The sequence below is a fragment of the Silurus aristotelis genome, assembly GCF_946808225.1.
Source record: "Silurus aristotelis genome assembly, chromosome: 12".
NCBI classification, from domain to species: Eukaryota; Metazoa; Chordata; class Actinopteri; order Siluriformes; family Siluridae; genus Silurus; species Silurus aristotelis.
Window position 1 is genome coordinate 19,923,146 of NC_139585.1, and position 27,826 is coordinate 19,950,971.

A 27,826-nucleotide genomic window follows, 5' to 3' on the forward strand; every position below is an offset into this window, starting at 1 on the left:
CTTTTATTTCATATCAATCATGGCCATTAATCTCACAAACAATTAATAACAGCACATCTATCTATCTATCTATCTATCTATCTATCTATCTATCTATCTATCTATCTATCTATCTATCTATCTATCTATCTATCTATCTATCTATCTATCTATCTATCTATCTATCTATCTATCTATCTATCTATAAAATCATTTTAATCAGTACATTGTCATTGGGTTTGTACCTCATGCTGTTATATAAAAACACGTAATTCACTTTAATTTTTAAGTTCTGTAAAGCTGCTTTGAAGCAATGCCCATTGTGAAAAGTGCTATACAAATAAAATAAAGTTAAACTTAAACTTATATCAGTGGCCTATAGGAGAGGCGAATGGATAAAACATTTCCACATGGTTTTGGAATAATATTTATGCCTTTGTTTTGAAAAAAGTATATTACTGACAGAAAAGCCAATTTAGGTCCAAACCTGTTTTTTTATATGTTAACCCTTTAACTATTTCAACTAAAAACAATGGACAGTTTTCTCAGTCTCCCGATCAGTAATCATGATATATGAAAGCGCTGACAAGTTTGCATTGCGATTCTGGCACAAACCTAAAATGGGAGGCAGGGCATACAAGTGCTTTACTCTGAGTGGCTTGTAACATTAAGATTGGCAGCCCTGAGAAGTAGAGACTTGAGCAAATCTTTGAATGTAAAGTAGTTCTCTGTGTAGCGCAAGGGATTTGATTACTGTTAAGCCCTGCCCCCAGAAGAGGTTTGTGACAGAAAGGCATAGAAAACATAGAAACATAGAAAAGTGTTAACAAAGAACACTGTTACTTTGAAGACCATGATAATTGATTGCCAATGTGTTCATTGTTTTTAGTTTCAAAGAGTTTTCCTGCTTTTTCGTTGTATATTTTTGTCAGTTTCTTAAAAAACGTACAGTCGATACTTGTAAACAATAATTTACAAATGACATATTTTAGCCTCTTTTACAGGTCATAAAACATGTACGAATATGGAATATGTACTAGAAAGGAAAAAATGGAATACTGTATGTCTGCTTTATATACTTCCGTGTGCAGCACATAAAAAGGCAGCTAACGGGTATAAATAATACTGTAGTGACAGAACAGTCAGAGGTATAATAGTGCTAGAGATGCGCTGACAGTGACAGATAGCAATCCGCTGCTACTGTATAAAGTGGTATTCTACGAAAATGCGCAGTAGTAACAGTTGCAGATCAGGTCACATTACAGAGATAACATTTACTAATAATGTTCCTAAACTTGTGAATGAGGTCTAAGTGGTTACCTGGAGACATTGTAAGCATATCAAAACTATTCTTCGCAATTCACCATTCCCTCGAGTACTGATCTGTCAGAGCAAAGCAGAGTTACTGGTTTGGCAAAAAAGTCCTTTTACAACGGACTTACTGAATTTTAGTTAAACATTTGATATTTTTAAATATTGTGAAAGTATTTAAAAGCAAACAAGTTAAAACAACCCGCATCACCCAACACTTATGCATTAAAGATCATGCTTGGGTTAGACTTTACTTGCATTTTAAAGGTTATAAATAGGTTTTGTGTAGCTTTCTGAACAGCATTACCTTAGAATGAGTTCAGTTGTTGGTGTTGAATTCTTGTTCGCTACACTCAGACTTTAGGACATTTAAAAAAGTGAAGAAGTAAAAGTAGCAAGTGAAACTGACCTAGACTTTGCAAATTTGAGTGTAATATGAAAATGCTCTAGAGTGCACTGGGCGCACATGTTGGCTATTGTCTTGCCATCTGTTCTTCTTTAATCGAGAGGAATGTGTTTCTGTACCCAATGTTACAGGAACCCCAGCACTGCATGCTGACATTGGCTCATCTCCCACTTTTTCTTTTATGTACACAGTAGGATCAAAAAGCTGAGTATATTACCAAGAAGTGTGTTTTTTTTATTATTATTATTTCTTCAGTTATAAATAACTAACTGAGTTTAATTTCATTTTTCAAGAAATGAGAATAGTTCCTGATGGTGGACTCATACTTTTTCTCACTTTCTCCACATGTTGTAGATATGCCTGCTTAGACCTATGAAGACCTTAGACCTATATCTTATGACCTTTTACTAAATGCAGCCAAAATATTTTTCTAATTCTCAAAATAATTTCTTGCTATTTATTTTTTTCCTTATTTCTTTGGTCCATTAATTTTGAAGTTCATGGTTACTTTATTCAGCATTTATCAAATAAATAAATTTCATATATAATTGAGGTACAACAAACATAAAAATACAGTACTTAAGTATTAAGAAACTTCAGTAATCAAAGCATTTAATAGAGTATTATACAGTATGAACTCAGTGAACATGGGTTCTTTAGCTTAGTGCTTCAGTGCTCTGACATTAGCTTATAGATTTTTAAATGTGGATTTTGTGGTCAAAAGAGAATTATCCTTAACAAGTTGCACATTGAGGCCCGTGAAGTAAAATGTTTGCGGTTCTTTGCCACAGCTCTTTTGCCTTAGAATGCAGAAATTTGAGCTAAGTTTGGATCTCTCATTTTTAGGCAATAGTTTCCTGCAAAAGATTTTTATGGAGTTTGTCTGTGTGGTCAACATTGTCAAATACTCCCACGGCGGCAGAGTCTCACACAATAAATGGTAGAGGACAGACTGCATGTGTGGGGGGTGTTGTTTCAGCTTTTATTTAAGTTTTACCTCTCACATTTACCTTTTACATCTGCTCTAACATTCATTGCTGTTCTCTTGGCTCACTTTTAAAATGCAAAATCCTTATCCTTGATTATATAAGAATATATTTTGTAAGTAAATGAAACAGTACATGCATTGTTAAAAAAGAGTGACAGTGCAAGTTGCTCTTCAGAGAACTATCTGTTCAAACATCCATTCAGTCTGTCACTTCCCATAGATTCAATTACTTGAATAAATGTATTTTTTTTTTTTTTACATAATTACAAACACAAACACACATACAGTCCTTTTTATTCTTGTGATGATTTTTTATTGGCATATTTATCAATACAATTAGCACTACAGTGAGGAAAATAAGTATTTGAACACCCTGCTATTTTGAAAGTTCTCCCACTTAGAAATCATGGAGGGGTCTGAAATTGTCATCGTAGGTGCATGTCCACTGTGAGAGACATAATCTAAAAAAAAATTCCAGAAATCACAATATATGATTTTTAAACTATTTATTTGTATGATACAGCTGCAAATAAGTATTTGAACACCTGAGAAAGTCAATGTTAATATTTGGTACAGTAGCCTTTGTTTGCAATTACAGAGGTCAAACGTTTCCTGTAGTTTTTCACCAGGTTTGCACACACTGCAGGAGGGATTTTGGCCCACTCCTCCACACAGATCTTCTCTAGATCAGTCAGGTTTCTGGCCTGTCGCTGAGAAACACGGAGTTTGAGCTACCTCCAAAGATTCTCTATTGGGTTTAGGTCTGGAGACTGGCTAGGCCACGCCAGAACCTTGATATGCTTCTTACAGAGCCACTCCTTGGTTATCCTGGCTGGGTGCTTCGGGTCATTGTCATGTTGGAAGACCCAGCCTCGACCCATCTTCAATCCTCTCCTTAATACAGTGCAGTCGCCCTGTCCCATGTGCAGAAAAACACCCCCAAAGCATGATGTTACCACCCCCATGCTTTACAGTAGGGATGGTGTTCTTGGGATGGTACTCATCATTCTTCTTCCTCCAAACACGTTTAGTGGAATTATGACCCAAAAGTTCTATTTTGGTCTCATCTGACCACATGACTTTCTCCCATGACTCCTCTGGATCATCCAAATGGTCATTGGCAAACTTAAGACGTGCCTGGTTTAAGCAGGGGAACCTTCCGTGCCATGCATGATTTCAAACCATGACGTCTTGGTGTATTACCAACAGTAACCTTGGAAACGGTGGTCCCAGCTCTTTTCAGGTCATTGACCTGAAGTCCTTTGTAGTTCTGTGCTGATTTCTCACCTTCCTTAGGATCATTGAGACCCCACGAGGTGAGATCTTGCATGGAGCCCCAGTCCGAGGAAGATTGACCGTCATGTTTAGCTTCTTCCATTTTCTAATGATTGCTCCAACAGTGGACCTTTTTTCACCAAGCTGCTTGGCAATTTCCCCGTAGCCTTTCCAGCCTTGTGGAGGTGTACAATTTTGTCTCTAGTGTCTTTGGACAGCTCTTTGGTCTTGGCCATGTTAGTAGTTGAATCCTTACTTATTGTATGGGGTGGACAGGTGTCTTTATGCAGCTAACAACCTCAAACAGGTGCATCTAATTTAGGATAATAAATGTAGTGGAGGTGGACATTTTAAAGGCAGACTAACAGGTCTTTGAAGGGTCAGAATTCTAGCTGATAGACAGGTGTTCAAATACTTATTTAGAACACAATAGTTTAAAAATCATATATTGTGATTTCTGGATTTTTTTTTTTTAGATTATGTCTCTCACAGTGGACATGCACCTACGATGACAATTTCAGACCCCTCCATGATTTCTAAGTGAGAGAACTTGCAAAATAGCAGGGTGTTCAAATACTTATTTTCCTCACTGTATGTCTACAAATGTTTTATTTGTGTATTGCATTTGCTTTTGTAGGAAAAAAAATATGGGGACATTTTCTTCTCACCTGGATAGTATAAATGCACCTATTTTTTCTAAGTGGTGATCCAAATAGTTTTCCATCTCTAATAGATGATTTTAAAAACTCTCTTTTGCCCCATATTGCCCCCATTATAATGAGGAGATCCTTCCTATTTTGCCAACATTCTGCTAGGTAAAGGCAAAACATTGTCTATCATTTACAATATTGTATGCAGTATTTATAGTGTTCACGGTGAAACAGTTATTCACAGTTATTCATTGCGATAAAACTCGTTTGTACTTTGAGAAATAAACTCATCAGTTCTTGCGTGGGGTCTTTAATGCACTAGCTTGTTTTGTATCTTTCATGTATTAAGGGCTTAATAGGAGATGGAAACGTCAAAACGTGGTTCATTACCTGAAGCTCATGTCAGTCATTTAATTATTTCCCCCTCTCTTTATGATGATGCATATAGGATTAGTATGTCAAGGAACACATTAGCTACTGCCACCATTTTGACACACACAATTATGCACAAATTCTGTCTTAAAAAAAACCCTCCCTTTTCCAAGTACTTGTGGGACATCCATACCTGTACGGTCCACACTCCCTTATCTGTACAAAGCATGTTCAAGTTGTGACATGTGTTCTATACATACTAGTCAGTGACAAAAAATGCATAGAAAGCCCTTAGGCTTTATGTTAATTGCAACATTAAAGGGTTATGTGTAATTTTGTAAGCACACCCTCCTCTGTCCTGAGGCTGTCCCCTGTTTCCCATGTTAAGATACTCTACTTCAGCTGCTTTCACTGCCTAAGGTTATGCAACAATTTACAATATTGTAAAAATTTATAATAGACAAACTTTTATAGCCGTTTCCATAAAGTTTGTATCCGTAAAAGATTATAGCTATGCTAATGATTCTCTGTTTTTGGCTAATTGTCAATATTCATTATTTCATATGGCATACTACCCTACTGCAATAACTTAAGGGGCAAAGCAGCTAATAACTCAGTTACATAACATACATCGTACAAACAATGCTAATCCACACTCTTGATAGTAGCATCATTTTGGAACAGTTTACATATATCCATTTATATATGAAGATTGCTTATAGACTGGCCAGTTTGGGATAAATATAAAACGCTTATTAGGAATTTGCAATTGATAAGAATTAATTTGGATTGCTGACAATTTTTACATGTAAATACAACAATTCAGAATTCGATTATTTGTTTAGGGAAATCAGCCCAGTTTATGCTGATTGTTTTCTGACATTTGGATGTCTTTACTTTTGCAAATAATATGTCATCTTATCAGGTGAAAAATATTTTTTAATATAGCCATATATTTGTAGGGTAAGGCAGCCTTTGGGACTCCTAATCCAATTGAAGGGAAAATGTAATGCTACCATATTCAAATACACCCTATATAATTATGTGCCTTCAACTTTGTGGTAACAGTTTGGACATGATACACATGTGGCTGGAAAAGTCAGGTGTCCCGATACTGCTGCTTAACACATTTTGAAAGATTTCCATCATTTTAGCAGTATTGAAAAAAATTGATGGGCATGTAAAATAATTGCAAAAAAAAATTATTGGACTTTGTGCATTGTAAATTGTGGTTTTTATTCGAATGTTTTAGTGCACAACATGCACATGGAGTCTAGTGAAAGTCATCAGACACAAAGTTTCACATGGCAGTTCTGCTTCTGTTTAATAGAGTATTATACAGATTATTTACCTTGTGTGATTGGATTGGAACTTCAGTTAGCTTGGTCTTGAATTTACAACTCGATTGAGCTGTTTACAAGATTTTATTTTAACATAGTTATTATTAATATGGTTTTATTTGGGTTAATAGTTAATTTATCAGTAAGTTTGCAATATCATTCAACCCAAGTTGTTTTTATACTACAGAGTTTGCAGAGATTGGCATAAAAAATAACCAGTTTAAGAAGTGATTTATTGAAACTAAAACCACATGATCAGTTTACTTTCATTACAGCGCATTAGGGCCGGGAAGATGGAAAGGTATATGTTTGGAGTGGAAATGAGATTAGAGCGGTTTCAAATGTGTAGCTGGATGTTGAATCTTCAACTGAACAAACTGGCACACAATCCGGTCTGCTGTTAGACATGGAGTCATGATGTCTGAATTCAGTAATAGCATTAGTGCCTTAAGTGCACATGTATAACACACGAACACATAAAAGTGTAGATTTGATAATAAACCGCAAAATAACCTGTCACATTCACATCTGACAAAGTTCAAAGACAAAGAAAAACATTACAATATTACAAAATTACAATAAGCATCTATTATTCAAATAAAATATTTTAGAGACATATATTGAGAAATTGGGTCACATATTTGATTCAGCCCAAGTGCAAAACACTGAAAAAAAGTTTTTTTATTAATGTAATAAAAAATGTAATACAAATTGTTAGTGATATTCAATATGAGACCCAGTATAACAAATATAAATCAATATCGTATTTAAACACCAAATATTTCCCTAAAATATTGCAATGCCATATGTGCTACATGTCAACCAGTAACACCCTTTGATAACACTTTGTAAATTGTTTTGGTTCTTATGATGAATTTTATATTAGGCTTATAAGCAACAGGCTAAAAGGTTTTTTTTTTTTTATTATTAGGCTAATATTGAAAGAACGCATTAAGGGTTGACTTGGTGTGCAATTTCTGAGTTTGACATATTGCTCACATTTACATTTGCTTTGTTTGGCTTGGGGTTCTGTCCAAATAAACTTCAGTCAGAAGCAAGTGGCAGCTGTAGTGCTGCTAGACTAAAAACAGAGCCACATTTACACAGAAAGTCACACACAGAAACACAGAGAGAGCCACAGTTAAACAGTAAGAATTATTGAAGTTACACCATATAGACAAAAGTATTAGGACACCTGAATTTTCCAGCCATATGTGCTTCTTTCCCAAACTGTTAGCACACGTTAGAGGCACGCAATTGTATAGGATGCCTTTGGATGCTGTAGCATTGAATTATTTCCTTTACTTGACAAAACACAAAGCAAGCTCCATGAAGATATGGTTTACATGAGATAGAGTGGAAGATCTTCAGTAACCTGCTATTGAGCTCTGTCCTTAACCATACTGAACACTTTTGGGATGAATTGGACCACAGACAGCACTGAAGGCCTCCTTACCCTGAGTAATCACAAATCTCCACAATTGTACTCCAAAATATACTGGAACAGCCTTCCTGAGAGAGTGGAGGTTATTATAAGAGCATATCGGGATTATTACAGTGTAGTGTTTTAATACATGAGTAGTTATGATTTTTAATTATTAATGAACCACACAGTTGGCTTACATTCGAATATACAGTCAACCCCCGATAATTCGTGGCTTGGAAAATTCACGGGTTCTCATTTGGAACCTAACTAACAGCAAGTTGTGGATTATCTTAAAATTTGGGGGAATCCACAGCGGGAACAAATATTCAGGAATGTTAGGAATTAAAATTTTTTCAAAAAACACATTATGGTATTTAAGTGACATAATGTCCATATTAATTCACTAAGGTACCATAGGGGCTGCGGGGGTGCGTCCAAAATTTGCGAGTTTTCGGAACTCAAGGTCTCTTAGAACGTAACCTCTGGGAGTTCCGGGGACCACTGTAAATCTTTATTGTTAACATAGCTATAAACCGCCGATTCCTCAACTTTTTTTTTAATACATTTTATTTTTAAATGTCTATCCATTTATTACGATTAGATTATGTAAACCATCCATGCTAACAATGTTATATATATAACTGTGAGAAATGTAGGTCATCAATCACTACAGCCAAGCGGAAAAAATCTACTCACCTATGCAGACATACATGCTGTAGCTGTTTCAGTATTGACATTCGATTGATTTGCAAAGAATAGCTTTAGGTGTTTGGCACTCTTGTGTTGACACAAAGCTGATTAGGTGTGTGTTACACAAGTCTACATCATTACAGTTTGGTTGTTCAAAAGTTGTACATGCACACACACGTTTTTTCCACAAACTCCTTGAATGCAGGATTCATGGTGCTTGCTCTGGCCTCATGGGAAGACTTTTTCCAACAACCTGCCATTGGCCAAGAGGCCCTGAGCTAAATCAAGCCTTTCATAACTCACCAAAGCATAAAAAAGGGTTTTGTTGCCTAGTGATTCATGCATTCAGGCAGTTCCTAGAAGTTACCTGGGATTCCTCATTTTGGATCACGCTCTAAACAAGGGATAACAGAATTCACATGATTATGTAACACTCTTCCATCACAGCTGCTCTGCAGGTAGTTACCTGCTTTTAGTGGGATTCAGCTTGACTTAACTCTAATAAAATACGGGAGCCAAGATAAATACTAAGTCATAGATTGCTGTAGGATGTGGTTGTTGTCGAAAATCACATAATGGTTTTAATAATGACAAATGTAAGGCAGAGAAATGCAACTTGTTTCAGCATAATTTGCTATGAAATTTTCTGCTTGTTCGTTTGTGTAATGTTTGAATCAGTGGTTTGATAATGAACAGTAATGGAATATATACAATAAACTTCAATGCAGTCCCGGCACAAATAATGGTGGCAGGAATATTTTTTCCAGATTGTTCTTGGAAAAACCAAGCTTTTCTCAGTGCTTTGATATATTAAAATAGTTTGGAAGAGAGCGCTGCATTTGAGCGTTTTGTGATTTCGCTAAATGGCTCAGCAGCTTGAACCTATCATGGTCAGATGTGGTAATTATTAGTTGGTAACTGGAAAAGTTGAGCTATTCTGCATTTCAAGCTAGTAAGCTAGTAAATATAATAAGGAACAAATATTGAATATAGTCTTGTGTTTGGAATAGATTGATTTTTATCCAAAAGTTAGTAATCTGCCAATTCCTACCCAACAGACAGCTTTCACCATCATACACCACCAATCAGCCAACATTCTACAGGCAACTAAACATACTCAGAGGAAGCATAAATGAACTCACAATGCCTTTGCTGGGTTGTTGTCATTGTGATTGACAAAGAGAATTATGCCATTCCTCTCACTAATAGAGCACAGCCTATTTTGTTCTATTAGACACCATGAAAACCATAAATTTTTATGGTCTCATGAAATCAATCTCACATTCTCTCAACAAACTGGACAATAGGGTTTAAAGATTTCTGCTGCCAACTTTTTCTGGTAACATTGTCATGCACTCTTTGGTGTTGTTTCTTCTCTGCAGAGATATAAAGTGTTCTGTTAATTTTTGGATTTTTTGTTAATATTAGTGTTACACAAGTTAGTGGAAAGAAAATACAAATATATTTGGACTAAAGTTTTTTTAAGCGAATCTTCTGAATTTGAATCATATTATTTGATGCAGATGAACAAAGGTGCTGATGCTAATAAAATTTTTATTTGTTCAACCCTATAAATATATTTATTTTATTACAAAAATGTTCTCATAATTCAATCATTTAAGCATTACAGTGAAATTGGAGTCAATCCTAGAGCTCACTGGCATTAGGTGGGAATGTACCCTGGATGGATGCCACATTCACAACCAGAGCAACTTAGCATAGCCACTGAACTTAGTTGCAGGAGAGAGGAGACAAAGAGACACGGGGAGCCCATGTGAATCCTCAGAGGTCAGGATTGAACCATGGCACTTGGAACAAAGAGGCTATGATGCTGCACCACCATGTCGCTTGGTCAATTCTTAAATTTTTTTGTTAACTTCTTCCTCAGACACGGAAACTGACTAAAGTGGAGCGCCAGAGATTCAGCGAGGAGGTGGAGATGTTGAAGAACCTTCAGCACCCAAACATTGTTCGCTTTTATGACTCCTGGAAGTCCACGGTGAAAGGACATAAATGTGTCTTGCTTGTCACAGAACTTATGACCTCCGGCACTCTCAAAACGTGAGTTTGGTTTTGAAGCTGAGAGAGATTTTTCCTGTTCTTGAACTCATGAAGTTTGTTTCCTCTGACTGTACAGGTATCTGAAACGATTTAAGGAAATGAAGCCAAAGCTTCTTCAGCGCTGGAGCCGGCAGATACTAAAAGGGCTTCACTTCCTGCACACTCGAGCTCCCCCAATCATCCACAGAGATCTGAAATGTGACAACATCTTTATTACGGGACCCACAGGGAGCGTAAAAATTGGCGATCTCGGACTTGCTACACTTAAAAGAGCATCGTTTGCTAAGAGTGTAATCGGTAAGCTCTCACAGTTTCTCACTGTATTCTCACAATATTGGTGCTGATTATACACCTTATAAATTAGTGAACGTCACAGTATGTGTTGATGATGGACAATCTAAGCTTTTTCTAGACACAAAAATTCTGGTAGTATACGTTTTTTTAATCTTCTGTTTTCCAGGAACACCGGAGTTTATGGCTCCAGAGATGTATGAGGAGAAATATGACGAGGCTGTTGATGTGTATGCCTTTGGCATGTGCATCTTAGAGATGACTACATCAGAATACCCATACTCTGAATGCCAAAACGCAGCACAAATCTACCGCAAAGTCACAAGTGTAAGTTTGAAACGATGTTCATTCATTCATTCGATTTTCAAAAACAGTAGCAACAGGTAACGCACCGAACAGTTGGATATAATTTTTTCTTCTATTCATTGTTGTCCCCTCCATTGTTGTTCATGTTTGCAATGTGTGGCACAACATGAACTAGGTTTACATAAGCTCCATATGCATGTCCATCTGGAAGTCTTTATCTAGCCCAACTATGGGAGGCCCCATGTACTGCTACAAGATCCAAACTTGAACCCAGCGTGGAACAGAACAGTAAACATTCCACTATATGTCTCGCTCTTATTTTTTTACCCCTTCTGTCCTCATTTCCTCCCATTTCCTTTAAAGCTCTCTGAGGATTGACCTTGAGCACAGACTTAATTTTTGTGGCTGGAGTCGATTAGATCTGCCATGAACTCTGGAATGTCCCCTGCAATGATCCCATCATTACATGGGTGTTTTTGAAAACACACTGCAGGCGACCCTTTTCTATTATGTAACTGTTAAAAAACTAGAGAAATTCGCAAAGTCATCTGTCACCAAACAACCTGTTTGTCAGCGATGAAATGAGACATTTTGTGTCCACACATCTATCTATCTATCTATCTATCTATCTATCTATCTATCTATCTATCTATCTATCTATCTATCTATCTATCTATCTATCTATCTATCTATCTATCTATCTATCTATCTATCTATCTATCTATCTAGATAGATAGATAGATAGATAGATAGACTGTCTGTCCGTCTGTCTGTCTGTCTGTTTATATGTGTATATATATATATATATATATATATATATATATATATATATATATATATATATATATATATATATATATATATATATATATATATATAAAAGAGGGAGAGAGAGAGAAAGAGAGAGAGAGAGAGAGAGAGAGAGAGAGAGAAAGCTAGAAAGATTTCACAAGATGTTATCAAACTGCATTTCAATGATTCCTAATCCCATAAAGATTTATATTTAGAGGTCCATTAGATCATCATCTTATTTACCATTTGAAAGTTACACTGCACCGCCTAATTTGTCTGCATGGTCCAGATATTGGATTTTAAAGTCGAACAGTAACAATAAGGTTAAGTGCAGAATGTCAGTTTACATTTAAGGGTAAGAATGTTTTAATGACATTCTGTACATTAGAGACATTCTGCAGATTAACAATTGCTTCATTTTAAAATCCAATCACTTCAGCACTGGGCCAAAAGAACAAACATTGTTTCATAGTCCAAATACTCACAAGGCACACATTTAGCTAGACTGGAAAGGTTACAACACACATATGTGAATCATCTCATATTACGCCATCCACAGACACATAAGTAAGACGTCAACTTAGTGAACACAGAGCACTTTTTAATGGTTTAAATATTCATGCATGTGTCTGTGCAAAAAAGATAAACAAAGGACGTTAAAAGAAAGTGCATAATCCAGGCCTGTGGCTGTAAAGTGTAATTAACAAAAACAAAAGTTGTAGTAAAGTGAAAATGGTATCTGCAGTGATCCATGAATACAGTGCTTCATAAAACTGCATGCTCTTTAGAGGCTCCACAAACATCATGGGGCCATAGGGAAAGGGTGTGAGGCGATGGCTTAGCAACAGTGCTCCTTTAAGCCGAGTGATAGGCTAAGTGCATTTCTGCACGTGCTCAGTAATCTCGTGGGAAATGTGGAGCAAATCGAATTCTATAATGACGTGATAACATTTAATAGGGAGCTGTTAATCGCCCTTATTCCACTGCACCATTGAAAGACTGTGATTGGACATTCGGTGTTGATTAATTTTCTTTAACAGTAGCTCAGTAATGACAGCTGCAATGCAAATCACAGATAATTTAATGTGCTAACTCAAACACTTCATTGTTTTTATGTTACCAGTAAATTCGCTTTAACCGAATTAGATTTTAAACTTGTTTATTATAAAAATGGCCAGTGTCAACATTTTTTTAACAGTCAGCGTATCAGTAGCATTACATTTTCAAAGACTTGAACTGCCAGATAGAGAGCAAGAGACAAAAAAAAAAGATAGCTGGTGAGGAAACAACGGTTTTAAGATAACATAAGTGACACCAGATACTTATTCATTCAGCAGTAAACATTACTATAAACTGTTCCATTACACCACAGCCTTGTTAATTCTTTAATTAATTTGATGTAAAAAATTTATCTCATACTGTTGAGTAGAAGAGTTGTTCATGCATGATCCATGTATTATTTGGTAAGCTTGCATGTTCATGTACAAAGTCAATGGCCTACAAACATGTTTATCCATTTTTAAACTATATACTTTGTATACAAAATAAATATTCACTGTTAAATTATGATTAACAGCACAATTGTAGGAGTTTTTATTTCATAATTTATCATTAACTAATACTGATTCATTATATCAAAGTGTATCAAAGTATCAAAATATACTTCCATAGTAAACAAATATATTAATAGGGAATGAAGTGGTATAGTGTTTGATGTACCAGTGGACCAAAAAGGTGCTCTTTTATTTATATATATATATGTGATAAAAAATTGCTACTGAATGTTTGGAGGCTACTACTGTATCTTAATATAGTGTGTATGTTGTGTAAATGTATGTGGGTAGTCATGTGTTGATATTGGCTCTGTGAGATAGGGCAGATTTTGGCCTGCTGTAATACCAGTAAATTACTGTGTGGTTTGCTGTTCACGTACTTCCATTTCAGCTTTATGAGCTACAATAGCCCAGCCCTTAGTACATACTTTCTAAGTCCATACCAACTACATTACATAAGTGTGATACAGCGTGGAACCTCATCACATATGTTTTACTTTTAAATGAGAAATAATATACATACTCTGAAGCCCTTGCTTTTTGATGGTTTGCTGTAAATCTTGTATATGAAGTCTCATATTTAACATTTCTCTTGTATTTATTTCGTGTTTCAGGGAATGAAACCAAACAGCTTTTACAAAGTAAAAGTTCCTGAGCTGAAAGAGATTATAGAAGGATGCATACGAATGAACAAAGATGAACGGTAACTCGTGTTTTTCTACCATGCCATAGGTTTGAATTCTAGTTTAAAATAGTTTTCTTTAAGACACTTTCAATAACAAGGAGAATGAATGATTTTTGGGGAAGTATTTGAGCCATTTCTTTAACCAAGCTAATCAGTAATGAGGTTATTTTTAAATATGGATTGTCATTGTACAATTTAATTAGCCTGATTCATTTGCTTACACTCGCTGCATCCAGTCTTTCCCATTGAAGATAATAATCTTTGTGTCTAACAAAAGAGCTTTAATTAAATCTGCCATATAATTTTTCCACATGAATTAAATCCTGGTTGTTTTGCAGCATCTCTAGTGTTCAGGCTCCAAGCAACCTCTTCTTTTTGTCTAGAACAATAGCATGCTTCAAACAAATAGCACCTATAAAATAAAATAATGTCTATCAATTCCCATTCATCTCCATGGGCAGATACACCATTCAGGACCTACTGGAGCATGTATTCTTCCAGGACCACAATGGTGTGCGTGTCGAGCTTGCAGAAGAGGACGACATGGAGAAGTCAAGCCTGAAACTCTGGCTGCGCATGGATGGCACCAAGAAGCTCCATGGCAAATACAAGGACAACAATGCCATTGAATTTCTGTTCGAGCTCTACAAGGATGTTCCCGAAGAGGTGGCGCAGGAGATGGTAAGTGAATGCAAATTCCAAGAAGAACAATTACAGTCATGGCCAAAAATGTCAGTACTAATTGCAATTCTGTCAGAAAATGCAACCCTTCTCTCAGAAAATTGTTGCAGTTGCAAATGTTTTGGTACTCACATGTTTATTTTTTGTTTGCATTTGGAACAACACAAAAAAACAGAGAAGGAAAGTCAAATCTGATAAAATTCCACACAGAACCCAAAGAAATGCACTAGACAAAATTATTACCAACCTCAACTTAATATTAAATATTTGGTAGCACCCTCTTTGGAAAAAATAACTGAAATCAATCGCTTCCCGTAACCATTAATGAGTTTCTTACACTTCTCTACTGGAATTTTGGACCTCTCTTCTTTTGCAAACTGCTCCAGATCATTCAGATTGGAAGGAAGCCTTCTCCCAACTGCTGTTTTGAGAGCTCTCCACAGGTGTTCTATTGGATTCAGATATGGACTCATTGCTGGCCATTTCAGAACTCTCTTTCGCTTTGTTTGTAACCTTTTCTGAGTGCGTTTTGAAGTGTGTTTTGGGTCATTGTCCTGCTGGAAACCCATGACCTCTGGTGAAGATGCAGCTTTCTGACACTGGCCATTACATTGCACACCAAAATTCTTTGGTAATTAACAGATTTCTTGATACCGTCCACACAGTCAAGGCATCCAGTGCCAGAAGCAGCAAAGCAACATCAAAACATCTTTTACCTCCAACATGTTCGACTCTAGGCGAATTCTTTTCTTTGAAGGGATCATTTCTTTTTCTGTAAACAGTGCCTTGATGTCGTTTACAAAAAACTCTACTTTTGTCTCATTTGTCCACAGTATGTTCTCACAGAAGCATTGTGGTTTTGTCACATACGTTTTGGAAAACTCAAGTCTTGCTTTTTTATACGTATATGTTTCTGTCAGCAGTGGTGTCCTCCTGGGTCTCCTACCATAGCGTCTCTTTTCACTCAGATGGCAACAGAGAGTGCGAGCTGACACTGTTGTACCCTGTGTCTGCAGCTCAGCTTGAATTGGTTTGGAAGTTAATCAGGGTTCTTTATTCACTATTCGAATAATCCTTTGTTGTCATTTTTCATTAATTTTGCTCTTACTGTCCATGTCCAGGTAGGTTAGCTAAAGTGCCTTTGGCTGTAAACATCTTGATGATATTGTGCACAGTGGTCACAGCAACATTAAGAACTCTGGAGATAGACTTGTAGCCTTGAGATTGTCCATGTTTTTTCACAATTTGTTTCTCAACATTTGTAATTGGAAAATTTTTTTGAGAGACGTGTTGTAGTTTCTGACAGAATTGCAAGAGTGCCGATTTTTTTAAATGACTGTATATTGAATAAGTGCAATGTAGTCAGGAATACATATCTTGATAAATAGGATGAGCCAATATGTTGGACCAGAGAGTTGTCTGTTGGAGAAATGCCAGTCATTCCTGATTTTGAGAAAGGTGAAATCAGAGCGAATGTACAAGCATAGGCCATAGCCAATGCAGCAATTATTCTGCAAAAATAAAGCAGACATTCTGATGTCACAAATTCATCTTTTGAACTTATGTCACTAAGACTTGAATGCCCTCAGTTTATCTCAACAACGTTATAATGGGCCTAACTGTTTCAACACTTTTGGAGGGACCAGTTAATGTAAATGTATTTAAATACATTAATAATATGTCGTAGCTTAGTGGTTAATGCATTGGACTAAGTCGTTAGACTTTGGAAGGTCATGAGTTCATATCCCAGCCATACCAAGCTGCCACTCCTGGGCCCCTGAGCAAGGCCCTTAACTCCATAGCTGTTTAGTTGTGAAAATGGTATAAATGTCTTTTAAAATAAAAGTCGCTCTGGATAAGGGTGTCTGTGAAAAGTCATAAATGTAAATGTAAGTATATGGTGTCATGACAGTTCAAGGTATCATGACAAATCAGTGGAATTGCAGATTGGTCTATAACATCACCTTTTATTAAAACTTTTGAGCAAATAATATTAACTTTATGCTGAAAACAGTTTGAACACAAGGTTAAATAGTCTGCCTAAAAATGTGCATGATTTTCTCATGTAATGAATATCATACTTTAATAGCTGTTTGTATAGCTAATCTGTCTGACTGTAGAAGAGGAGGGCTTGGTTGTACCCATTTAATAAGGGTTCGTATTTTTTTCAGACTGGGATGCTTGGTGAAAATAGGCTCAGGTTTCACTTTTCTCTGGAACCTTATGTGAGTGACCTGGTGGATTTGTATGTCCTCACTGAGTGCTCATTACAAACTCTTCCTGTGTTTAAGAATTTAAGAACACTTCCAGAACCCTTTAACCTTACGCTTCAAATGCAATTAAAGTGCATATATTAAGATCTGTAAGATGTTCCCTTAGTAGGGTCCTGCGTAAGATAATTATCATTTACCACTTTTGGAGCAGAGGCACAAGGCCATATTTAGCTGTGCAGTGTCTCTGGCTGCAAAACAACATTCAAGGACACAGCTCAGCAACTTAATCATCGTTTCAGTAATATGAGATGCAAGATACAGGTGGAAGAAGAGGTCACATGCTTCATTGTAAAGTAGCTTTAGAGGTGTGTCACAAAACAACCCATCTGGCCACTTCTCTTCACCAGAGGATTTAAGAGGACCGGACCTCCTGTTAATTGAGCAAGACTTCCACAATCCTTCCTTTCTCTCACCGTGCACTTTTCATCAAGAACAAATTTACTGATCGGCTTTCAGTTATCAGGTTAATCTGGCTGACTGAGATGATGATAGACAGTCCAGAACATGTGACTTAGATTGTTTGGGAAGAAATGCAACCAGAGATTCACTCCAATCAAGGATAAACGTATAGATGTTACAGACTAATAAACTCTGATAAACTCACTTAGTATCTAAAGACTGTTACAGTGATAGAATGTGTTGCAGTATGATATACACAGTTTATGCATTCCCCATGTAACCTAACCAAATTCAACTTAATGTCAATTTAGTCAGTGCATAAATTCCCAATCACACAAAAAATAGCAATCACTGGGAATAGAAAAAGGACAAATAGACAAGCATGTCATATGTATTATACTCTTACTCTACATTTTATAGTTCTTATATAGTACTTATAAAAAGGTTTAGTACTTTTGAGATTACTGTTATTACAGACACACAGTGAGAGTACTGATACTCCACACAGTGAGGTTATGCTTGTGGTCATGTGACAAGTATTCACTTCAAAGTCATGAGGAAAGGCATGCTTTTCTGACACTTAGTGAAGATAAAGGTAAAATTTTACACATTGGGGTTGGGGGAAATAATTATTTGTCAATTTACCTTCTTACGAAGAAATTAACAGACAAATTTTTTTTATTTTTATGGTAGGTTGATTTTAATAATTTTTCTTCTTACAGGTGCTCCCATTAGGGGTCGTGGCAGCAAATTATTCATCTCCATACCCTCCTGTCCTCTACATTTGCCTCTTTCAAACCAACTACCTGCGTGTCCTCCCTCACCACATCCATAAACCTCCTCCTTGGCCTTCCTCTTTTCCTCCTTCGTGGTGGCTCCATCCTCAGCATTCTCCTATCGATATGCCTAATGTCCCTCCTCTGCACATTTCCAAACCATCTCAATCGTGCCTCCCTCACCTTGTCTCCAAAACGTCCTACATGTGCTGTCCCTCTAATAAACTCGCTTCTAATCCTGTCCATCCTCATCACTCTCAACGAAAACCTCAACATCTTCAGCTTTGCTACCTCCAGCTCCACCTCCTGTCTTTTACTCAATGCCACTGTCTCTAAACCATAAAACATTGCAGGTCTCACCACAGTCCTATAAACTTTCCCTTTCACTTTTGCAGATACTCTTCTATCACAAATCACTCCTGCTTTTCCTTTTCCCCACCCACTCGACTCTGCGTGCACTCTTTTCTTCACTTCTCTAACACACTCTCCATTACTGTGCACTGTTGACCCCAGGTACCTAAACTCATCCACCTTATCCACCTCTTCTCCCTGCAACCGCACCACTCCACTGCCCTCCCTCTCATTCACACACATTTACTCTGTCTTACTCTTACTGACTTTCATTCCCCATCTCTCCAGCACATACCTCCAGCTCTCCAGGCTCTCCTCAACCTGCTCCCTACTCTCACCACAAATCACAATATCATCTGCAAACATCATAGTCCATGGAGACTTCTGTCTGACCTCGTCCGTCAAACTGTCCATCACCACTGCAAACAGGAAAGGGCTCAGAGCTGATCCTTGATGCAGTCCAACCTTCACCTTAAACCAGTCTGTCGTTCCTACGGCACACTTTACTGCTGTCACACTGTTCTCATACATGTCCTGCAGCACCCTCACATACTTCTCTGACACACCTGACTTCCTCATATAATACCACAACTCCTCTCTCTGCACCCTGTCGTACGCGTATTCTAATTCCACAGACACACAATGCAACTCCTTCTGACCTTCTCTATACTTGTCCATCAACATTCTCAAAGCAAATAATGCATCTGTGGGCATGAAACCATACTGTTGCTCACAGATGGTCACCTCTTTTCTCAGCCTGGCTTCCACTACTCTTTCCCATAACTTTATGGTGTGACTGATCCACTTTATTCCCCTGTAGTTACTGCAGGTCTGCACATCTCCCTTATTCTTAAAGATCGGTACCAGCAAACTCCTTCTTTTTTCCTCAGGCATCTTCTTACCTTCCAAAATCTTGTTGAACAACCTGGTTAAAAACCACATTAAAAAAAAAGAAATAAAATAATTTTTTAAAAATGTTTATTTGATCGAGTGAAATAAGTATTTGATCCCCTACCAACCAGCAAGAATTCTGACTACCACACACCCAAATTAGTCGTGTTCCTTTCAGAAAGAACTCCTAATATCAACTTCTTAAGTGTATAAAAGGCGCCCGTCACAGAATCAACCTCTTCCATTCAAACCTCTCCAACACCATTGGCAAGACCAAAGAGCTGTCAAAGGACATCAGGGACAAGATTTAAGACTATCAGCAAGAAAGAAGCTTGGGTAGAAAGAGACCACTGTTGACACGATAATTTAAAAATGGAAGAAATACAAGATAAGTCAATTGCCCTCGCTCTGAAACTCCATGCAAAATCTCACCTCATGGCGTAAGGATTATTCTGAGAAAGGTGAGGGATCAGACCAGAATTACACGGAAAGAGCTTGTTAATGATCTCAAGGAAGCTGGGACACACCAAGCTCTCTCTGGTCAAGAATGCACGTGAACAGGCCTGTCTAAAGTTTGCCAATGAACACCGGAATGATTCAGAGAAGGCTTGGGAGAATGTGATATGGTCAGATGAGATCAAAATGTAGCTCTTTGGCATCAACTCGACCCGCTATGTGTGGGGCAGGGCAATGCTGAATATGACCTCATATGAATAAGAACATCATCCCCACTGTCAAACATAGAGTAGGAAACATTCTGCTTTGGTGCTGTTTTTCTGCTAATGGTAAAGAAAGACTTCACCACATGAATGGGGCCATGCACTGTAGAATCTTGGATGAGAACCTTCTGGCCTCAACCTGAACACTGAAGATGGGTGGTGGATGGGCCTTCCAGCATTAAAATAAAATGGCCCAAAAGATATGGCCAAAGCAACAATCTGATGGTCTTGTAGCCCATTGCAGCCTTGTGCAGGTCTACAATCTTGTCCCTGACATCCTTTGGTCTTACCCATGGTGGTGAAAAGGTTTGAATGGAAGAGGTTGATTCTGTGACTGGTGTCTTTTATGCACATAACGAGTTTATATTAGGAGTTCTTTCCTAAAGGGACAGGGTTGGGTGTGTGGGTGTTTTGTGTGTGAGTATTCTTGCTGGTTTGTAGTCGATCAAATACAAATTAATGTATAACCTTTCTTTAATGTTATTTTTTCTCGGTTTGAGCATTTAGCATAATCTTTATTTTCATCTTCAAATTATTTAAATATTTATAGAATTTTAGGTGATGTACTCATTAACTTATTTCACATGTAGTACACATGCAGAACATCTATTGTGTTTTTTCGTTCTTAGGTGGTGCTGGGATTTGTGTGCGAGGCTGACTACAAATTGGTTGCCAAGGCAATGCGGGACCGAGTGACAGCTATCAAACGACAACGCGAGAGACAGCGTCGGATACGTGAGGAGGAAAAGAAGAAGCATGAAGAGAACATCGAGGAGGAACCCGAGTCACCTTTGCCTAAGCCCACTCGCCAAGTGTTGGAAAGCCCTGTCTCTTCCCCAATGCAGATCCCACCCACTTTGCCTCTTTATGACCCTCCTGCTGTCTCTCCAGTTATCTCTCCAGATTACGGTATCAATGCAGGTTTTTTACAAGAGCCAGAAGAACCAGAGGCCGACCAACACTTTCACATTCGCCACACCAGCTATTCCTCAATTACATGTGAGCATGAGATCGCATTCAGCCTCGTATTAATTCTTCTCACTGTTCTCAGGACATTATTAGCTTACTGGGTCTGTGTTACAGAAAACAGGCAATTTTTAATTTTGTTAATTTGCTGATGCGACCGACAAAGTGCATGTTCAGTAAAGAGCCAGTTTAACACAAATACAGCCTAAAGATATCTAAAAATTTACTGAGTGTGAAAGAATCAGAGGTGGTGGTAGATCAGTGATTAAGGCATTGGTTCAAATCCCACCACCACTGAGCTGCCACTGCTAGGCCCTTTAACAAGGCCCTTAACCCTCCCCTGCTCAGTTGTCTGGATAAGGGTGTCTGCCAAATGCTATAAATGTAAATGAATGCCATGCTGCAGTTCACTTTGTTGGATAGCTGTGTTGATGCTGCATAGAGAATAGGACATATTTTGTCATCAGATTCTAGCTGTCAAACTGTTTGTGCTGCCCTTCCATTGCTACATCATTGAATTAGAGAAAAGCACCAACCTACTGTACAGATGACAGTGAACAACATTTGAAAATGTTTGAATGACCTAATAATAGACATTGTTAACAGGAAATGCATTTATTAGAACATGAGTAAATTAAAAAAATTATCTGTTCAAGAGACAACATTGTTTTAAATACTGCGAGTGACTTTTGCTAGCAAGCTGTTTAAAATGTCATACGCATGCAGCACCTCTCACACTTCAATAAAGCAGTAAGCCTGCAAGTGTAAAATTTCTCGAAGTGTCCTTCATGGAGTGTTAAGTCTAACAGCTTTAATTCTGGGAAAGGTACGTTCCTATACGACTGACCTCACCTCGTAAACTAATTTTAATCATCAGCACGCTTGCATTGCTGGACATGGCTTTGAGTTACTGGGTCACGCAGGGTTCGACAGGGGAGTAATGGGAAACCTGAAAAGGGAGATTAGTTCAATTATTCACTCTCACAAGGCCTTGCGTCATGTGCCTCACCGTGTTGATTGTGTGTAAGTGTTGTGTGCATGTCTTGGCAAAGTGGTTACAGGTAAGACCGCTTTGTACAAGTGAGCAAACAATGACAGTGGGTGGGCAGACCAAACCCAATAATTGTTCAAACATTTCATTTGAACCTTATGAATAGTTGTCTTTAGAGTCTGACATCACGAAGCAGGGTGACAGCAGGGGTTTGACCATTTGTATGCGTAAATTTATGATTGATATGCACAAGTTTTTACGGGTTCTACCACTTTGTATTTTTTGTGCTCAATGTTAGATGCCATGATATTATCAGTGGGATTAAGCAATGCACACTGCGGTTTACCCGTCTTTAAAGTTGGTGTAAATGTAGGGCAAACCAAAAAAACTATTTTGCCTAATATATTTAGTGTTTACGCTGATATTTATCATATGCATGTGCATTCGTTAATAAAGAACAATCAGCTGTAAATTACATGTACTAACACATGCAAAACTACATGGGCTGAAAGCTGAAAGGGACAAAAATTGGAAAAATCTCCTTCTAAACATGGATTAATCTAACTTCCAATAAAGCAGCTCAACCCCAAAGCATCGATTGCATTGTATCTGCTACCGTATGCAAATTCTAACACGTCTCTTTTTATAGCACGCCATTACGTTTGTCTTAATCAAATGCTTAGTCTTATTTATCTTTTTAATTGTTTTGTTTTATAAATGATAGTATTCTGTATAGAAATTGTATAAATTTTTTTCGCTCAGTATCTTATTTGCTTTATTTTCTGTTTTTGTATCTCTCCAGCTGATTGCGAGACAGACGAGTATCTCAGTCCCTCTGGCTTTCAAGATGGGTTTGATGCTGCCATAGGAAACATTTGCTGCCCTTCTACCCCACCTTCTAATTTGGCCACGCCCCCTATCACGCCCACCTCAACTCCTCCAATGCCACTTCTTCGCTTTCCCTCGGTATGTGCTTACGAGAACACTGCAGCGATTTAGCTTTAGATTACTTCAAGTTATCTTACTTTGTGCTGTCACATGTGTGCACAGGAAAATACCGCAGGCTGGGGATAATGTCTAAAATCCTTTTGTAATCCTCTTTTGCCAGAGCATTGCTGTATGTAATAATATCGACAAAATCATATCGGGGCCTCCCAGTCCTTTTTCCTCATCGGTCGACAGGTGAGAACCTACTTTGTGTGTCCATTGGTTTAGCTGTTTCTGCACACGCATACACACAGACTCACAAACTGCTGGGACTTGCACGTAAACAACACGAATAAAAGTCTCTGTTTATATTCATATAATGCAAAGGTTTGTGTCTATGCATCCTGAGTGCACACTTACACTTGCTCTCCAGAGTTTTGGAAAACAGCTACTTTGTATGTGTGCAGAGAGGCAAAAGTGTGTGTGTGTGGGTGTGTGTGTGTGTGTGTGTGTGTGTGTGTGTGTGTGTGTGTGTGTGTGTGTGTGTGTGTGTGTGTGTGTGTGTCAATGGGCTTGACAGGAACTCACATTGTCCTCTGGGCTTCGTCTTCTCCTCTCATCTTTCAAAACAGAGCACATTCCACTCATGCTGCTTGCTGCTGGTTAAATTTAGTAAACACTGTCCTCAAGAAAGATGTACCTCCCTGCAGCCCCCCCTGCTATGTACCACAGTGGGCAGAAATTGTGGAAGCTCTAAGTTTGCCAAGCAGTAGGCCTCTAGTAAATTTTTTTCTAAGCGTGGTAGGAGGGCGAGGACTTGGCAGGGTCTAATGTGCCAAAAGACTTATGAGACACAATTAGCTTTCTGAACTATTCTTAAAACAAACATTGTATACTCCCAATCCTTCATGGCTCAAAACTCAGTTTTTTTTTTATCTTAAAGAAAACTTTGTCCTATGTTTGAACAATTCTACAAAAATCAGCATCATATATAAACAGTGATATTTTGTTCTAGAGGGACCTTTTGAATGTTTGCAGATTTTTTTAGATTTAGTTCAAACTTATACCCTGTGTAGTAAACCTCTCCCCAATAGTGTCAGAGAAGGACCAATCAGAGAAGTCGAAAGCCTCACACGCCTCCTTACACATGAAAACTTCCATTCAGTACATGCAGTACCTGGATATTTATTTTCTTCACTTCTGTCCCAGTAGGGTTAAAGCACTGCTTTTGGACAATAATCACTCAAAACATTCGTTGTACATATGCCATAGAGGTATATATGTTAAATAAAATGAGCTGTTTTAGTTGTGTTTGCTGAAAGTTTAAATGGTTACAGCTATGCCTCAGACGTGACCTCCGGTTTGAGTGACGGCTACGAGGGCCAATCAGAGAGGGGCAGTAAGTCAACTGGCCGACGGACAGCAGCGAAACTGTTCAAGAGGAGGGCACGATCCCGTCTTCGCATTACAGGGGTACAATTCCTATATCTATTTATTATTGTTTAATTAACATTACAGGATGCATTCCACAGGGAGTATAGTACCAAAGTCTGATTTTGATTATTTTAATTTAATTTAAACAAATTTTAGTTGGTTGTGAAAAGATTTGATAGATTGTGTGTCCTCTATGTTTTTCTATTCAAATAGCATGTTCTTTCACAGACTATTTCATTAATTCCTGGCAGTAGCAGAAGGTATTCCCTAATATAACCCAAATTTTCATGTTAGAAAGAGTAATCAGATAAGACAGACCAGATGGAAGAAATATTCAAATAAAATTTTGTTCAAATATTTGTAGAATTTATTATCCACAGAATAATACACACAGGTTATAACCTGAACTGCAATAAATTGCACATCTGGAATTCTAAATATGGGGAATGCTTTTTATTCTATAGGCTGCCAATATTGAAAAGGTTTCACACCATGTTTTAAAGATCTCAGTTAAAAACTTCCAAAATAGAAGAATAAATAAATAATTATGATAATTCATGCATATTTAATTAATGTAGTTTTTGATATAAAAGGTAATGGCATAAAATGGAAAACTGAAGCTGCTACTTTTGGCACAGTAGTAATGGAGACTGTTGTCTGTCTAAAGCCGTGTTTGGAGTTAATTTTTTTTTACATAAGGAGGTGAAGTATCTTTGGGATTTAATCCCACCTGTATTTATCATGCCAATAATTTGACTGACTGTGTGCTCACACTACTGGAAAGATTATGCCATTTTCTACCAAATAAAAAGTACACATGAAATATATCTTGGTACAATATTGGCATGTTGATACAGATTCAGTTATATTTTGTGGGAAAACAGGTTTCATGCTCATTTCATGACTCTCCCCAAAACAGTTCTGTACTAGAAAGACGTCCGAAGAAATGGCTAACAATAAAAAAAAAGAAACCACATTTAAAAAGGATGTGGCAGGCAAGTTATTGAGTTTTTAGTGGAGATATACCATACATAAATGTCTGAGTTAATAATGATGTTGCTAATGGTTACCTAATATATACAATTTACGATAGCCTTAGGAGGAGCTTTGATAGACTTAATTACTCCTTCAGCTAATTGATGCAGTTACACCCAGTACCAGATCAGGCTGGAACAGGATCTGATAACTCTCAGTCTACAGTAAACAGTGGCTTCTTTTCATGGGTCCTCAATAAAAGATGAAAAAACTCAACTCAATAAGGGATTCATAAAAAAATTGAATTAATTGACTATCTATCAGATATTTCTATCCCTTTGGGGACATGCATGCAAAGGACAGCATGGGCTATCATTGTATAAGATGCTAGCAGCCTAGGTGACTAATGGAACAGTCCTCATACGTGCACTGCTTTGCCCAGAAAGTAAAATGACATCTGAGTTTTGCTACATTTAGCCACACAGTCCGTCTTGCTCAAGTGTTTTGCCTGTATGAATGCAGCAGTGGAAAAACCTTCATTCCACTTATTCTTAGTGTGTTTCTTCTTCAGCTATCTGATAAAGTGGATCGGGTGGTGGAGTGTCAACTTCAGACACACAATGATAAAATGGTCACATTCAAATTCGACCTTGACGGTGACAACCCTGAAGACATCGCTGCTGTTATGGTAGGCCAACTTGCACAGTATCTTGCGCACACACACACACACACACACACACACACACACACACACACACACATACACACACACACACACACACACACGCACAAATGCATATATCCAAGCACATCAGAAGTATGAAGTACTTATACATTGTGCGTGAAGATTCCACAAGTCACAGAACAGTTTGTCCAGCTAGTTTTATAACAACACCTTATAGGACTCAAGACAAATGTGTCACAACTTTACGTAACTGTTCTATTGGAGCGCTTATCACCTCCCCCCGAACACCACTTTCTCTCTATCTCTTAGTGACACTGAGATACACTAATGCTGCGACTGTCTTCCAAACTGAAGACTTGCACATCACCGGAGAAAAGATCAAGAAACGTATGACTTAAAAAATGTGACTGTGAGACAGTTATACAAAAGGAATTGCATAGGAGTTCATCAATACTTCAACACAGCAATGAGAAAAATGAGAAACGAAGCATACTGTTTAACTTGAAGGAAAATGGAATAGGAGATGTGTCAATTGAAAATATATAATTATATTTCAGTACGTGAAATAGAATCTATAATCTTTTGAAACACTTTACACAACACACAACATCAGATTGCACTAAGCTCATTTCTGCAAAAAGATCTATCTCATTATAAATTGTATATATTAGAAAATTGTATTGCATATCATTTGGCATCAGTTGATCTAAGGACATTGAAAACTTTTACAAAATTGCAAAGATGGCACCAACTCCAGGGTAATGCAGATGTTATTTGATTAGGCATGAATGGTTGTGATGAACAGGTGCAGACATACATTTGGCCAAATAATGTAAAACTAAGGCATGATTTAACATTTGTAGCCTGAAGCCCTAACCACTGGACCATCAGCTTTTGCAGTATGTGGTTGGTGTGTAATAACAATTAAATTGCGGGTAATGTGATGTCAGTTGTGTACACAAGACTGCAAGTTCAACATTTAACTGTTTTTAATGTAGCACATATTTCATGTTAGCAGTTATCACATAAGAATTTGTTTGGAAGCTAGCCAAGTCATCGAGAAACCTATAAGGCCAGGTAAAGAATCACAAGTATTCCTGAAGGCAAAGGGAAAACAAATTGGATTTCTTAACAACCCTTGGAAAACATTTCATCAGTTCTTGTGAGAACAGCCTAATATCTCTTAGACAGATATTAGGCACGTACAAGAACAGTGTCACTGATAAGACGTAGCTCTCTGGCTGCACTTTTTACAAAGCACAGAATTAGTTCAGGAATTTGAATTACTTGTCATAAAAACTTACTGTACTTTAAAATGTACTATATGGACAAAAGTTTGTGGATACCTGGGCATAAGAGTTGCATGTGCTTTTTAAACATATTAGTCGGCATTTATTTTCCATTTGCTGTTATAATAACCTCCACTATTTTGGGAAGATGTAGTAAAGGACATTTTAGAGTGTGCTTATAGATGTTAGTAAAGTCAGGTATTGATGTAGGTGAGGAGAGCTGGGATGCACTCAGTGTTCCACTTCATCCCAAAGGTGTTTAGTAGGGTTGAGGTCTTGTAATCCAACCTATGTACACATCTTCATAGAGCTTGCTTTATGCACAGGGGCATTGTCAAGCTGGA

General features: G+C 37.5%; 2 protein-coding genes across 2 annotated transcripts in view; one reads left to right on the forward strand and one right to left on the reverse strand.

Moving 5' to 3' along the window:
- Window positions 1-27,826, reverse strand: part of g6pc3 (glucose-6-phosphatase catalytic subunit 3) — a 269,889-nt gene that overhangs the window by 10,185 nt on the left and 231,878 nt on the right. The gene's annotated exons all lie outside the window — the stretch shown is intronic.
- Window positions 1-27,826, forward strand: part of wnk4a (WNK lysine deficient protein kinase 4a) — a 49,565-nt gene that overhangs the window by 7,900 nt on the left and 13,839 nt on the right. The window contains exons 3-12 of the mRNA XM_083555696.1: window positions 10,326-10,498; window positions 10,575-10,795; window positions 10,959-11,116; window positions 14,055-14,143; window positions 14,587-14,806; window positions 20,845-21,214; window positions 22,975-23,138; window positions 23,281-23,354; window positions 24,437-24,572; window positions 26,080-26,196. Coding sequence (XP_083411822.1) covers window positions 10,326-10,498; window positions 10,575-10,795; window positions 10,959-11,116; window positions 14,055-14,143; window positions 14,587-14,806; window positions 20,845-21,214; window positions 22,975-23,138; window positions 23,281-23,354; window positions 24,437-24,572; window positions 26,080-26,196 — 1,722 coding nt within the window. The remainder of the gene's footprint in view (window positions 1-10,325; window positions 10,499-10,574; window positions 10,796-10,958; window positions 11,117-14,054; window positions 14,144-14,586; window positions 14,807-20,844; window positions 21,215-22,974; window positions 23,139-23,280; window positions 23,355-24,436; window positions 24,573-26,079; window positions 26,197-27,826) is intronic.